The following is a 16855-nucleotide window of genomic DNA, read 5'->3' on the forward strand; positions in this document are numbered from 1 at the left end:
TCTTGCTCTGTCGCCCAGGCTGGAGTGCAGTGGCCAGATCTCAGCTCACTGCAAGCTCCGCCTCCCGGGTTTACGCCATTCTCCTGCCTCAGCCTCCGGGTAGCTGGGACTACAGGGGCCCGCCACCGCGCCCGGCTAGTTTTTTTGTATTTTTTAGTAGAGACGGGGTTTCACCCTGTTAGCCAGGATGGTCTCCATCTCCTGACCTCGTGATCCGCCCGTCTCGGCCTCCCAAAGTGCTGGGATTACAGGCTTGAGCCACCGCGCCCGGCCAAGGCAAGTTGTTATTAGTAATAACAACCTTTCCTAATTAAACAGAGAGGAAGACACTTGCACACGAGCCACTGCACATCAGTTTGGACTCAAGACAAAAACCCTCGCCTTGGGGAGTACCTTTTCTCTTCAGATGTACCCCAAGAAGTACCTGTGTTTGAATGGCCAGACTTCTGTTGTTATCTGCCTACTTCCTGAGTTCCAGCGAGAAAACCCTCAGGACTGAGCTTCAGAGGCCTAAGTTCTTCAGCTTTCCAAATTTAACAGTCAGGCACTCAGAGGAAAGATTGCCAAGCATTTGATGGAGGTGTTTCACATCTGAGTTTGATGAATGGTATTCCACCCTGGATAAACTGGAGAGATGCTCTATTCAATCGATTGCAAACCCTACTTTGATTTCTAAGCCTCTTCTATCAGAGCAGCCTTACATGGAGCTAAAGTTGTGATTTCAGAGGCATTAGCAAACTTTTGTCCTCCACCTCCCTTCAAAATATCTTTTCCAATAAAAAGATGGATTCTCTTTAATAAGTGATGTTGCATTAACTGGTTAGGTACTTGGAGAAATTGTTATATTACCTAAAAAATTGATACTTTAAAACATTAAATGTAAAATTATGAAACGGTAGAAAAGAACTTAGTAAAAGATCTGATGAAAAGATTTTCTATTTTTTAGTATGCAATTCCTTTCTTCCATAAAAGCTAAGGAAGAAATTATAAAAGAAAAGATTGCTAGATTTAGATACATAAATTTAAAAAAAACCTCTGCACTGACCAAGATATTATAAATTAGGCCAAAACAAAGTTGAAAACATTTTGGTATTTATGTCAGAAAAATATTTTATATTGTAAATATAGACAGTGCTTTTCTACATAAATAGGGAATACTCCAAACTTACCACAGCCCTTGGCCCATTCACAGACTAAGATCACAATAATAATAATAATATTCATCTTCACCAAACAATGCTAATGATACTAGCTAATACTTATTGAGCATTTCCCTGGACTTTATGTTTGTTTACTCGCTTAACTTTTCCAACAAAATTTTGAGGGAGTACAGTGGGCTGAATGTTTATGTTCCCCCAAAATACACATATTGAAGTTCTAGTCCTTAGGGTGATGGTTTACTAGGCAGAGACTTTGAGAGGTGATTTGGTCACGAGGGCTCTGAGATTAGTGCCCTTATAAAAGGGACCTCAGAAAAATCCCTCATCCCTTCTGCCATTTGAGGTTGCAATGAGAAGAGAGCAGTGGTCAATGAGGAAGCAGGCTTTTATCAGACACGGAACCTGCCAGCACCTTGATCTTGGACTTTCCAGCCTCCAGACTGTGAGAAATAAATCTCTGTTGTTTATAAGCCACCCAGTTTATGGTATTTTGTTATAATATCCGGAGCTGAGTAAAGGAGGTTGTCTCATTTCTCCCATCTTACAATTGAGGAGATTAAGACAAAGAGAGGCCAGTATGTAATTTGCTCAGGGTTACGCAGCTAGCACGTGGCAGGGCCAGAATTCAAAGCCTTTCTTCCTTCAAGAGGCAAGAACAAGAGATTTTAAAAGGCTGTAATACAATTGGCCAATGAATGTCTAAAATAGTCAAACTTAAAATATACTAAAATTAAAACAATAATGATATGTCCATCTTTGCTAAATTGTCAAGACTTTGAAAAATAGTAACAACCAAGACAAGAGAGTAGGGAAACACTTCACCAAGGCCATGTGTTCTATTTGTAAATGTTCACAATTAGCCTTAAATTTGAGCATATATTTTAACAAAATTTCATTAAAATTTTATATCAAGATAATATTCAATGATTTACATACAAACACATGTTCAAGAATAATCATTAGAGATTCAGTAATGACCTGAGGTAAAACCTAGCAGCTGATTCTGATGCCTTGACCAGCATGTGACAGGTGGTCCTGCAAAAGACAAAAACTAACTAACAAATAAATAAACACCAGCAAAAATCCAAAGCAAAACATTGCCAGAAATAAGCAGAAAATGTCATTTTGACTGTGATTTGCTCAGAATTGAGTCTCTTTATCATCAAAATTCCATTTTTCATTTGTAATTGGATGATAAGACCTGTCACCTGCCTTTCATTGATTTAAGGCTTGACAAGATTTCATTTGCAGCAATTTGGCAGGTAAGTCATTTCATCAGCTTTGCATAAAGGTTTGTTTTAAAGTTGTTAGCTTGTAAATAATCTTAATTAATTATTCCTAATTTACCCATGATATAAGCAATTACATATTTTATGACAAGAGCCACAAATATCTGGATATCACAGCAATTTGTATATTTTTTCACTTTACCTAACATTTTTCAATTACCACAGTCAAATCAAGGCTTTCAATACTTTCAGTCTTGAACTGTGGATTTGTACCTGTTAGTATGAATGGACCACTTGAATAGCATACATTTAACAAAAATTGGTTTTAAGTTCCAAGGTATAGAACTTATTTGATTGAACGTCTAGTTAACAAAGAGCAGTAGTCTTGGGTACCCTTTGTGCTGTAATGCAGGGTTTCTCAACCTTGGCACTATTGACATTTTGGGCCAGATATTTCTCTGATTTGAGGGGCTGTCCTATGAATTGTGGGATGTTTAGCAGCATCCATAGCCTCTTCCTACCACAAGCCAGTAGCATGTGTGACATATCAAAACTGTGACACAACCAAAAATGTTCTCAGACACTGCCAGACTCCTAAAGTGGAGCATGACATTTTTCTTGGCCCAGAACCCATGCTATTATGCACAGTAAATTATTCTCAATTTTGGGAGATAGAACAATGAAATGAAAAGAAAAACTGCATGGAAAAGCGTTCCTGGTTTTGTGAGTCCTAAGGAACATGATAAAAAGTTGTAGTAATATTATTGCACAAATAGAATGGATGACGAGCAGTGCCACAATGATGGAATATCTGGACCTTGGACAAATACTTAAGTGTCTATTTCCTCATCTATTAATATGGATAACGATAATACTTACCTCACAGAGTTAAAGATTAATTTCATGGAAAGTACTTAGAATAGTAACTGAATGTAGTAGCACTTAAAAATGTGTATATCAGTATTACTACCATTATCATTATTTTCTTGATTGAATAGGGTAATGTAACATGTAACAATTCTAAATCATGTAATCAAATTGAAGATTTTAGATAATAGCAACTATAGAGGGTTCTATTTTGAAAAGAGTTTCAACACCTGCCCCAAAAGAACACACAAAAAACAAAAGCTCAAAACAAAAACTTTAAATCGGTGATGAAATCAGTGGAAAGTAAACTTTATTTGGTAATTCTGCAGGCATGTGCCAAGGTATGTATGTTGTATAATTTAGGTTCTGCTATTTCAAAAAAGCACATGAAATTGTTCATAATACATATACATGATATAAACAACACTATTAAAATAGAGATAGGAGTGAACATTTTCAGACATGTAGAAATGGAAATATGTCACCCCTTTAAATGTTTTAGAGCTGGCTGGCAATCAATAATCTATAAATTTTATAAGCAAACCCAGTTTTCATTTTGGCAGCAAATGAAGTCAATCTGTGAGAAATCTCAGATTATTGTGAATTATTGGTCCTCACCTATGGGAATCGCCTTTTTCCAACAGTCTCAGATCCTGGGAGACTCAGTGTCTAAAGCATTCTCTGGCATCTTGATAATTATGCTTCTGAGGAAAATATAGGAATAGGCTTTGTCCCAAATCAAGGTGCTTACCCAGCCACACACAAAGTGTTAAAGAATATTAGACCGACGCGTTGACTCACGCCTGTAATCCCAGCACTTTGGGAGGCAGAGGTGGGCGGATCACCTGAGGTCAAGGGTTCGAGACCAACCTGGCCAACATGGAGAAACCTCGTCTCTCCTTAAAAAAATAAATACATAAAAATAAAAAAAATAGCTGGGCGTGGTGGCGTGCCTGTAGTATCAGCTACTCGGGGAGGCTGAAGCAGAAGAATCGCTTGAACCCAGGAGGTGGAGGTTGCAGTGAGCCAAGATCGTGTCACTGCACTCCAGCCTGGGCGACAGAGGGAGACTCCATCTCAAACAAAACAAAACAAAACAAAACAAAACAAAAAAAAGGAAAAAAAAAAGAATATTAGTTGTCTTTTTTAAATGCCAGAATTCAAAGCACAATACCACACAAAGAACTTTTAAACCACAAGAAATACATATATTATTTCTACTTAACACACACCCAGTATTATAATGGTTAGGAGAAAATTAATCAGTGCATTTTAGAGGGTTTTAGGACTGTCCGGCGAACAGCCCAGACGCAGGGCCCACCTGGCCTTGGGAGCCGTTAGTCATCCTGTGACTGTCCTAGGGCCGATGGTCAGCGCACGCAGGACAGTAGGGAACTTCTGGACCACTCCCCGAAGACCCAGAGGGCCCCTAGAGACAGGGCCCTGGAAGCCGGGACGGAGTGGAGGGAAGCAGAAGCATTGTGAATCAGGGGTGGCGGCAGCAGCGCCGTGGGATCCTTTGCCCTCCGCCCCCGGGGCTGCGGGACGCGAGGAGGAGAGCGAGCGCAGCCGCACGGGGCGCACCCGGATCCGCCTGGCGCGGGAGCCGCCCCCTTCCCGCGGCAGGTGGCGCGGGGCTGCGAGTCAAGTGCAGGACTCGGGCCAGTCTCTCCGGAAGACAAGACGAACCTCTCGAATCGCGGCGCAGCAGGACGCGGGCTCTGAGAAGCGCGTGGCTCCGGTGACAAGACCCCAAGCACCTCGGCCGGTGGCCCGGGCCCGACCACCCCAGCTGTGCATCGTTACTGACCACAAGTTTGCCCAGGCCCAGCCAAGTTGGTTACTTGGAAGCTTCTCCCGGGCTCTGGAGGAGGGTCCCTGCTTTTCTCTACAGCCGTTCCGGGCATGGCCGGATTGGGGGCGTTACTCCACGTCTGGGGTTGGCTGATGCTCGCCAGCTGCCTCCTGGCCAGAGCCCAGGTAAGAGCCAGTGCTCCGCGACACCTGTTTTCGCGGAGCCTCCGGCGGCGATTGGGCTTTAGCAACACGGAGGCCAGGTGCGCGCAAGAGCTCATTCATGTTCACACATCCACACACGCCCCGGCACGCACCGAGGCGCACCCGGCAGGTGCTGGCAGGCAATTAGTGGAGCTTCAAAGATCTGCTTTAGCGGAGTAATGTTCTGGGGCCGGCACTGTTTAGACCAGCATCCTGGCATCCGCAAAGTAAGGGGATATTTCAGAAGAGCGGAGTCGTGGATCAGGAGTGTGAGGCTGGGAAGGTGAAGAAACTTTTCTTAAACTCCGTGGTCCCCATTTAATTAATCGAAACGGCTTTTGTCTGGTAATTTACCATCGCTTTTGAGAATTTAAACTTACAGGATCGATTGTGACCACTATCTGAAAGAATAATTGGCTGTCTGTGATACAGAATCACATACCATTCAAGTTAGGAGACAGAATAAAAATACCAAAATACAGCTCATTTGTTAATGCTAAGAAGCGGTGGCTTAATCTCTAATCATTTAGAGATTTTCTGGGCGATCTTTCACAATGAAGCCTCTTTAATGTGCAAGGCACAGTTCAGACGCACTTTTTTTTGAGTCAAATCAAATGTAGGGTTTACAGTCAGCTTTTCAGATGAGCTAGAGAGATGCGTTTTGTGGTGGATGTTATGCAGTTCAAGAGCCCTGTGAATTTAAACTGAATCAAGGTATTTCTCTCCGGTTCGGTAGGGGGTGCACCTAGACCATGAAATGAAGGCCCAGTAAAAAAGTTATTTCACCGTGAGAATGTAAAGCAGTGATTTGTGTATTGATACTGTCTAAACTTAATACTGTGTTCTCAGCTTTCAGATGACTAATTTAAATTTCAATTATTCTAAAAGTGCAGTTTTAAAAACCTGTCTGTTATAGGCATAACCGGAGACATTAAAACTAAAGGGGGTTTCTAGAAGGTGCCATGCTAAAAGTGGGCTTTACTTAACATGACCAAGATGCTTCATGTAGATTTATTTTGTTGATAAATAAATTTTGTTAATAAGCAATTTGTGTGTCATACATTGACTAATAATATTAGCAATGGATACCTGAAAGTAAGGTACACTTAAACCTGAAAAAATTCATCAAGTTACCAGAAGGAATATGAATGCATGGAAAAAAATTTGGTGATAAATTTCCATGACCCTTATAGAACTCTGGTAATCTCTACTATACTTCCTACATTTCTATCTTGTAAGATATTTAGATAATATACTTAAAAATGGCATCTTCTTATACCTAAGAGGCAACTAGCCATTTATTTTATTTAGTGTTCTAGATTACTTTTTATAAGGAAATGGGGAGGTATTATTTAGTTCAATACGAAAAAAAGGCTTGGTGTGGTGGCTCATGCCTGTAATCCCAGACCTTTGGGAGATGGGAGGATCTCTTGAGCCCGGGAGTTCGAGGCTGCTCTGAGCTATGATCATGCCACTGCACCCCAGCCTGGCCACAAAATGAGACCCTGTCTTGAAGGAAGGAAAGAAAGAAAAGAAAAGAAAAGAAAAGAAAGAAAAAAGAAATCACCATGGGATTGTGGGCAGAATATTTTCTTTTGCTTTCAACAAAACAATCAGGACACTGAATACTTTTTCCATAACTTTAAACCAGGGTTTCCCAACCTTGGCATTATTGACGTTTTGGGCTATATATAATAATTCTTTGTTTTGGTGGGGGCGGGGGTGTTGTCTTGTATATTGCAGGGTATTTAGCGCCATCCCTGTCTCTTACATCCACTAGATGCTAGTAGCACCCCTCCCCCTAACTGAGACAACCAAAAATGTCTCTAGATGTTGCTATACATATTTTGGAAGGCAAAATCACTCCTGGTTGAGAATCATTGCTTTACATGGATTTCCATTTATAGCTATAGATTATGAATTGCATAAAATGACAGTTTGTGGTATTATATTACATTTGCCAAATTTTTGACATTTTAAACAAAATCTGGAGGTTAAATTCAAGTGATTTATATCGACAAACTGATACATTTTCTGACCTTCAGTTTCTTCATCTTCAAAAGAGTCATATTGGCCTAAGATTCTTTTAATTCTATAATTCTTGGCTTATTACTTTAGGTTACGTCATTTTCTACTCTGAAATTCCATTAGTTAACCTGGAGTATAATAGAGACTAAATATATTCTGGGTATTGTTTACTTCAAATATCAGTTGCTGATATTATTAGCTTAAGTATGAGAGACAAGGTTTTTTTTTTTTTTTTTTTTTTTTTTGAGACGGAGTCTCGCTCTGTCACCCAGGCTGGAGTGCAGTGGCCAGATCTCAGCTCACTGCAAGCTCTGCCTCCCAGGTTCACGCCATTCTCCTGTCTCAGCCTCCCGAGTAGCTGGGACTACAGGCGCCGCCACCTCGCCCGGCTAGTTTTTTTGTATTTTAGTAGAGACGGGGTTTCACCGTGTTAGCCAGGATGGTCTCGATCTCCTGACCTCGTGATCCGCCCGTCTTGGCCTCCCAAAGTGCTGGGATTACAGGCTTGAGCCACCGCCCCCGGCGAGAGACAAGGTATTTATGAAAAATGAGCCTGGCTTTGTTAATTTTTTTTAGCGTGCCCAGTTAATGATGAATATTTTGGTAGCTAACACAGATATTTGAAAAAAAATTGTAATATATTGATAGAAAACCAAAGGGAACTCACAGGCAGAATGAGCTTGTGTAGAGTAAATATTTAGTATTCAGTAAACATTGGATCACACCACAAAATAGATGATATAGACTAGCGCTCATCAACTGTTTTAAGGGTCTCTGTGGTTTCTGGTTGGTAAAGATATACTTTTGTCTCAATGCACAGTTCAAAACCTATGCATTCATACATCATTACAGAGCCCAACAATGCATTTTCTATAGTCAGATTATCACATGGTAATGAGGACCACTAGATAAACACGTTCAGTATTTTTTTTTACTGTGTTAGTGGATCCTCCTGGTAACAGACTGTGAGACGGAATTGGGGTGCCAGAGATTTATTAGGGGAGGAGGTAATGCTTGTGAAAGTTGAAAGGGAGAAGGAGAAGGATTGGACAGGGGTAACCTCAGACCAGCAAGCGAATCTGACAAAGTTTTGTCCAACTCAATGGAGAACCCTGGGGGAAAGGTTGCCCATCAGAGGAGTCCCCTGCTGTGAAAAAATGGCCACGTCTTAGAATTCCTACTATTGACCGTACAGTATAAAGATTCAGAGCCTACTAGAAAAATCAGAAGTCTCTTTCTGGGTGTGGAAAAATGGTAATCAGTGATGCTACTTGCCAAGTACCAAATACTGTGCTAAGTACTTGATTCTCTCTTTTAATTATCACAGTAACTTTATGAAATGGGCACTGTAATTGTTCACATTTTTATAAATGAGAAAATGGGGCTATGAGATGTTAGATAATATACTCAACTCACACAAGCAGCCATGACTTATACTCTGGCTTTTACCTCTGGGGCCCACCCCTCCTACTGGTACCCTCATTGTGGAGATCAGCTGGGCACAGCTTAGTGACATTTTGTATACACATGTCCTCTGTCCCAGCAATCTCCGTCCCTGAGTCTCTATCCCAAGGAATTTCTCACCCAGGTCTATAATGATTCTCACAGTAATTCTGTGATGTTAGAGAATTAGGGACAATCGGGGTGTTTGTAATGGGGTATTGTGCAGCAATAAAAAGCAATGGCTTAAATGTGCACAAATCAGCATGGACAAGATCGTAAAAACAGGATAACATGTGACACAGAAACAATAGGATATATGGTATGATATCATTTACATACATTAAAATACATGCATATAAACAGTAATATATGTTTTATGAACATATTCAGATAAAAGATTGTGTGTGTGTGTGTGTGTGTGTGTCTCACATAAATGCTTGTATATGGGAGGTAGAGAAGTAGGAGTGGGGTATAGAGATAAAAGGGGATAAATCAACAAATCAAGTAGGCCTGCACTCTGCATCTCAAGGCCTGTGTTAATCGGAAATTGTGGTAATAATAAACAGAACTGTCAAAACTATTGCTGGTGGAGTTAAGAATGAGGACAGCTGGGCGCAATGGCACAGTTCGAGACCAGCCTGGCCAATGTAGTGAAACACCATCTCTACTAAAAATGCAAAAATTAGCTGGGCGTGGTGGCTCATGCCTGTAATCCCAGCTACTTGGGAGGCTGAGGTGGGAGGATCGCTTGAACCCTGGAGGCAGAGGTTGCAGTGAGCTGAGATCATGCCAAGTCCTAGAATACAGGCAGCTTCTCCAAAGTGGAAACTAGGGACTATCTCTGACAGAATCAAATGGAAACTTGACTGTTGATTATCTCTATACTGTGTTTATTGCCACAAACACTTTTTCAACCAGCATTCATGCATCTCACTTATTTTCCTGTCTTGAACTTCAGTTGGTTTTGTCATCTGCTAGAACCCATCTTGTCCTTTCTTTCCCCTCTGTTTTGTTTTTGACTTTTCTCTGGGTTACTAATTAAGTTTTTAAACAGCCATGTGACTTTAGGTAGTTAATTTCATCTCTTGGTGTCTCCATTGGCTCCACTGTAAAATAGGACTTACTCATAGAATAAGCATTATAGTGACATCTACTCATAGAATGTGAGTCTTGAATTTAAAATATACAAACAAAAGCTTTAAGGTACCTGATAACAAAATATGTCAGCTCTTTCCTCTTCTTTTATTAGAAGATCAGTCAAGTTCTTTTTAATGTAATGATTATTAGATTAAGAATATTTCTAAGCATTAGTGGGAACTCTTGAAGGCTTTTAAATGGGGTGTGTTATGTGTGTGAGAATTTTGCGAGGCTATTTTCTCTTCCTTTTATTTCTTATGGCTTCTCCTTCAGAACCCACATTTTTCTGATAGCAATTGGACATTTTCTTCATAACACTGATAGCTGTTATAATATTACATTTATTAATATAAGTACTTGATTAATATCTACCTTCCTCATTGCTTTTGCTCAAAATTTGTTTCCTTCTTGCTGATGGATATTACCACTTTACGTTTCCCAGTTGTTATTATCTCCCAGGATCACACAGCTGTGCTGCATGACAGATGTATTGCCTAGAGGGAGTGACACTAGTTAGAAATGAATAGAACATTGACCGTTGTTGCTATTATGTGTAGATATATAATTTGGCCTTCAGCCTGATTTTCTGTAATCTCAGATCCTCATTGCCGATTGCTGGCAGGAAACGATCTTCTTGATGATTTCTCATGTCCAAAACAGGTCAACACTATTTCTAGAGTGATAATCATTGGCTGATTTCATTTCCTCATGAAAAGAACTCCATCACTGAGTAGAGCTGCCATAGAATAGCCTTGAAAGGCAGAGGTAGTGCTGTGTAAGGACACTGTACTGGAAGATAGGATACCTGGCTGTAGTCCATGTTTTACTCTAAATTAGCTGGGTGGCCACAGATAAGTGGCAAAATTCTGGGTCTCATTTTGTCATATGTCAAGAGTATAAGGCTTCAAGTTCCATCATGCCAGAGATTCAGATTTTTTCAGGTTATCAACAGTGGTAGCTTTAAAATAATGTTTTACTATATACATATAACAGGGATCAAAAGCAAAAACTACCCACATTTCTATTGAGTCTTTGTCTATGTGCCTGTTCAATTAATACATACTTTCAATTATGTCATAAATGAAATTTTATATATATTTTCACTTGACATTATACAATCCACTTTTTTCCATTTTCCTATGACTATTTTCCTGTCTTATGTACTCATTCTCTTTCTCTCTCACTACAGGCCCATCTCCTCTCCATCCCACTCAGATAATACTGTGTATCTTCCACCTCTTTCTCCATAATTTTTTTGCTCATATAAAATATAAACACAGATGTAGTTATTTCATCCTTATTTGTTTAAAAAGTGACCACCACACACACACACACACACACACACACACACATATACACACACACACAGAGAGAGAGAATGTTTATAAACAATGTAGAAGACTGGCAATTTGAACTCATTAAATTATATTACAAATGACAAAGAGCCACCACTTGAATCTTGAGAGAGTGGTCCTCCTTTCATCTTGGAGTGTTGTTATCATAGTATGTTCTACCCATGTGATGCCACTCTAGCAATTTCAGACACAGCTACATAGAAGTCATGATTACAGAAACTCCAAGAGCCAGCCTTAGCAGAGACAGCATTTGACACTATCAAGTGTCACTGATGTACAGAAAGAAAAATTAGACTTTAAGTGTAAAAAAGATTCAGTGCTCAGGAACTATAAAGTTAGTTACTTCAAAATGGAATTTGAGCTCTGTTATGATTTCAATAGTGCAAGAGCTATACTTAATTATTCCTTCATTAACCATTATTTTATGTTTTGAACATTTTGACATATGGAATATAAAATATTGACTAAATGGAACATGCATTATTTTACATTCTTGAAATTTTCTATGTCTTGCTGAAAACCATTTGTTTATCTGTATTACCTAATTAGCCACCTTGAACAATGTCACAACTAAAAGCTGTAAGGGTTGAAGAAGGAAGAAAGAAACACAAAAAGTGGCTCAACAGTCGAAGACAGGTTTATTTTGGAGCATAAACCTGGGAGGGGCTTCTGGCCAGTTTTGGTCAGGAGCATGCTCTCTGACAGACTAAAAGTATTTAAGGGTTCAGGGTGGGAGAGCTTATCACAGGTTTGGACTGCTTCTGTGCCTCTTTGTCTTGCTTATTTGGGAGGGATAGTTTTTGTGTTTGTTCCCATACATCTTCCTCCAACTGCAGGTGTATCCCCCAAGTCTGCTTTTAGCTTCCCCATCTTAGTGCACCTAATGGGAAAGGAATATGCTGATTAGGGTCCACTGTTTTACTGGGGCTCATTGTATGAGTGTGAAGTTTGGTGGTTACTCAAGAGACTTTCCCCCTCCTTCTGTGCCCAAGCTGTCTTATCTTTGTTTTACTGTCGGCTCTTTCTGGTTGCTTGTCGTTAGAAGAGAAGTGATTTCCTTGAAATGCGTGAGGTTAGAAAGGGAGCTAGAACTTAAAGTGGTGGTGTTTGTCCAAGATGACGGTGCTCCTGCTCTGTCAAAAAACAACTAAAAGTGGAGGTAACATTCACTCCATAGCCCATTTTCTTAATATATATGGTGACAATAGTAGTTAGTGATATTTTTGTATTCAGTCTTGTCCATGTATAGATATAATATATCCTACATGGTTACATTCCTCATAGTATTCCCCCAAGTTCAGTAAAAGCAATAACCCATGCACTATTTCTTTTTCTGATTATCTTTTGAGTCCTTTGTCAGCTAATGAGGATAGTGAATTTTTTTTTCAGTTTTTTTCTATTAGAATATCTATTAGAATAGGTAATTTTGGGTTGATATATCCTCAGTTCTCAAACTTTATTCCAAAATTTTATTCACTAGAACAAAATGGGCAAACTATGGTCTGTTATCCATATTCATTCCATCATCTGTTTGTCTATGCCTCATGAGCTAAGAATGATTTTCACATTTTTAAGTCATTGAATAAAAATCAGAAGAAGGGCCAAGGTTAACATTAGGAGTGAAGTCATGTTGATAGCTTGCACTCTTGATAGGTGAGTGGCACTTTACTTCTGTGGTCTTCCTTTTCAAAATATATTGGCCCAGTTCCATAATGAGAAAACCATAGAAAAAACCAAACTGTGGGACGTTATACAAAGTTTCTGACTAGTGTTCCTCAAAGCTGTTAAGATAATTAAAAACGAGGAAAGCCTGAGAAACTATCATAACCAAGAAGAACCTAAGGAGATATGACAAGTAAACGTGATGTGGTGTCTTGATGAGACCCCAGAACAGAAAAAGGACATTAGGTAAAAACTAAGAAAATCTAAATAAAGTACCAACTTAGTGAATAACAATATATCAATATTGATTGATTAATTATGACAAATATACCTACTAATATAAGATTTAAATAAGGGGAAACTGAGTGTTTATGGGAACTCTGTACTATCATATAACTTAATTTTTTTCTGTAAATCTAAAACTATTCTAAGATTTAAAACATTTAAAAGGGGATTTTATTGTATTTTAAAAGGATAATATTTTGTAGATGTGAAGATTAAATAAAATTAAAATTTCAGTGTTAATAAAATTTTATTTGAACACAGCCACATTCATTCACTTACTTACTGTCTATGGCGCTTTTATGCTACATAACAGAGTTGAGTAGTTTAGACAGAGCACCGCTTCACATGGCTGTTTGGTGCATTCTGAATTGCAGTGACTCAGTCATAACTTGACACATTTCAAGTGCTACATGTATTGCTCTACATTTTCACTTTACTTTTTTCACTGCCAGGGAGAACCCATCATGTCAATATAAGAAGAGAAAAATGGACTAAATATTCTGCTTCTAAAGGCACAGTGTACGTGGATTTTTTTTTGCTATCAAATAAAATGGAGAAGCATCGTGTTTATTATTCAGTGACACCACAGCTGTGCTAATAGAATACAGTATATGTTGACATTCCCAGATTAAGCAATCATTACAGTATTCCCAGCTGATAGCACAGCATTCAGTCAGAAAAAATTAGAACATTTAAGATGGGATATCTCATCACATAACTTCTTTTAAAAAATGAGGCTGCAATAAAAGTAAAGTTCAAAGTAAGGTTGTCATTTGTTAGCTAAGCAAGGAAAGTCATTTACCAATGGTGAACTAATAAATGGGTTAAATCATATTTGATTGTAGCAGGCATGAAATGTGTCTAGAGAAAATAACTGGTTTAAAACTACTTACCTTTTGAAAAGAATAGAGTTGAGGATGTTGTAGCAACACCAATAATCAATTAAAAAACAAAGCAAATGATTTTAAGGGGTTTTCCTTGGCTCTGGATGAGTTAACAAATGTTACTGATATTAATCAGTTGTTTATTTGAGGAGTCAGTGCTGAGTTTGGTTTACTGAAGCCTTTGCCTTGAAAAATAGTCTGCGTGGGAGAACATTTTCAAATAATTTGAGAAAATGACTAATTTAGTTCAACCTGAAATGGAGTGTGCTAAGACGTGTTAAAAATGATGGTGTTAAACCTTTGTGTGGAAGACCAATCCAAAGCTCATGAAAATATAAAACATTTAAAATCAATGGTTATTTATTGTATTATTTATCTGGAAGTGCTTTGTAGGAAATATTTGAATCTATCGTGTTATTGAACCAATAATACCAATGGCCAACTTTGTTCACCCTTACAAACTTAATTATCATCAGTTATTTAAATTTTGGCAGAAATAGAAGCCACATACTTTGACTTGCCCTACTATGGCTTAGCCATGATAAAGCTTACTATGATTTTTCTGAGCTCAGGGTTAAAATGTTGAAATTAGGTGAACTACTTTTTCAAGCTATCTGCTGTTCTGTATGTGATGGTTGATACTGAGGGTCAACTTGATTGGATTGAAGGATACAAAGTATTGATCCTGTGTGTGTCTGTAAGGCTGTTGCCCAAGGGGAATAACATTTGAGTCAGTGGGCTGGGAAAAGCAGACCCACCCTTAAGCTGGGCAGTCACAATTTAATCAGCTGCAAGCATCGTTAGATTATAAACAGGCAGAGAAAATGTGAAAAGAGAGACTGGCCTAGACTCCCAGTCTACATCTTTCTCCCATGCTGGATGCTTCCTGCCCTTGAACACTGGACTCCAAGTTCTTCAGTTTTGGAACTCAGACTGGCTTTCCTTGATCTTCAGCCTGCAGATGGCCCATTGTGGAATCTCGTGATTGGTGAGTTAATACTTAATAAACTCCCCTTTATATATATATATCTATTCCATTAGTTCTGTCCCTCTAGAGAACCCTGACTAATGCAATGTACCTCTCAATGAAGACTGGAAAAGAAAGAAGGGATGAAGAAAAAAATAGTTTAGTTTTAGGTCTAACAAGAGTCTCTTGATCTTTGGTACTTTTTTTGTTTTTTACAAGGGGTTTATAATTCAGTAGTGATGGATGAATCTCATATTAGTTTCAGGAAATTTGTTAAAGCTGCCAAAATGTCCTTCCTAGATTTCATTATTTATCTCTTGAAATGCATTAAGGATCCATTTTACATACATTGTAAAATTAGTCTTTTTTGCTATAATCCTGGAAGCCGAGTAACTAGGCATGTGTATAAAGAAAGAAGAGAGAGAAAATTCCTGTGCCAAAATTTGTAACTGGGGTATAGCTAGATGTTTTTTCTCTTGGAGGCAATCTAGTTCATTTGCAAGAAATGGTGTTGAAAAGACGTGGATTTATTTATTTGAAAAATTCCAGGTCTGTTTGTTACAATAAAGCTGGTCATAAAAACACAAGTACTTGTTAAGAGAGAAGTACTGTTCAAAGACAGGAATCTTTTTTTTTTGAGATGGAGTCTTTCCCTCTAGCCCAGGCTGGAGTGCAATGGCACAATCTTGGCTCACTGCAACCTCCACCTCCTGGGTTAAAGCAATTCTCCTGCCTCGGCCTCCTGAGTAGCTGGGATTACAGGCATGTGCCACCACGCCCAGCTACAAAGGTGGGAATCTATGGTCTAATAGGAGGTGAACATCATTAGAATAAGCTGGATAAAATAAGAAAAGCTAAATAGAAAATCCAGGAGTAACTGTGCAAGTCTGCCATATCTTGAGGGGAGAAAGAAAGGCAAAATATCACAGAAGTAGATCAGTCTTGCTTATCATTGCAAAACATGAAAAATCAATTTTAACTTTATGTTAAAATAAATACCTTATGAGCAATTTTGGCTTTATTCTGTTGATTCTGTTATTTACAGATGTTAGCAAAATACTTTTATAAGAAAGTCACTAGAATTCACTAGAAACTATTAAAACTAAAAGAGTTCAGTAATGTCACCAAGAATGACATTAAAATAGGAAATAAAATAGCTTCCTTATGTGTTAAAAAACTACCACTTAGCATAATAAGAATATCCTATTAGTAATAGCAATCAAAAATAAAATAACTGGAAACGAACTGAAGAATTATGCTGAACCTGTATGACAAAAGAAAGCTTTACTAAAGCTTAAAAGATAAACATTAAATAAATGAAGAAATATACCATATATTTATCAAAGGAGGATAAAGGAAATGTCTCATATTTTCAGGAACCTATAAAAGTTGTGAGGGACTACCTAATGCATGATTTCTTTTGCACTCAATTTTCTTTTTGCTAATGAAGTAGTCTTAATATATTTGACCTTACTTTAGCTCAAATACTATATTGCACTTAATTTATAATTAACTTAAAATTTAGTTGGTGTTTTTCATGGTTGTAGTCATGAAACTAAACAATTCCTGAAAAACTTTAGTGGATGAATTTTTAAAAATCCGTGTTTTAGACTGGCAAACTGGATAAAGAGTCAAGACCCATCAGTCTGCTGTATTCAGGAGACCCATCTCACATGCAGAGACATGCACAGGCTCAAAATAAAGGGATGGAGGAAGATCTACCAAGCAAATGGAGAACAAAAAAAAGCAGGGGTTGCAATCCTAGTCTCTGATAAAACAGACTTTAAACCATCAAAGATCAAAAGAGACAAAGAAGGCCATTACATAATGGTAAAGGATC

General features: G+C 38.5%; 1 protein-coding gene across 2 annotated transcripts in view; it reads left to right on the forward strand.

Moving 5' to 3' along the window:
• PTH2R (parathyroid hormone 2 receptor) overlaps window positions 1-16855 on the forward strand; it is a 141754-nt gene that overhangs the window by 47420 nt on the left and 77479 nt on the right. Inside the window, exon 1 of one of the 2 annotated variants that reach the window (XM_017889350.1) lies at window positions 4955-5236. The exons of the other annotated variant lie outside the window; for it this stretch is intronic. Within the exon in view, the coding sequence (XP_017744839.1) occupies window positions 5162-5236 (75 nt within the window). The 5' untranslated portion in view covers window positions 4955-5161. Of the gene's footprint in view, window positions 1-4954; window positions 5237-16855 lie in introns of those variants that run through there. 2 annotated transcript variants of the gene reach the window in all.

Source organism: Rhinopithecus bieti, unplaced genomic scaffold (genome assembly GCF_001698545.2).
Source record: "Rhinopithecus bieti isolate Rb0 unplaced genomic scaffold, ASM169854v2 scaffold_17939, whole genome shotgun sequence".
NCBI lineage: Eukaryota > Metazoa > Chordata > Mammalia > Primates > Cercopithecidae > Rhinopithecus > Rhinopithecus bieti.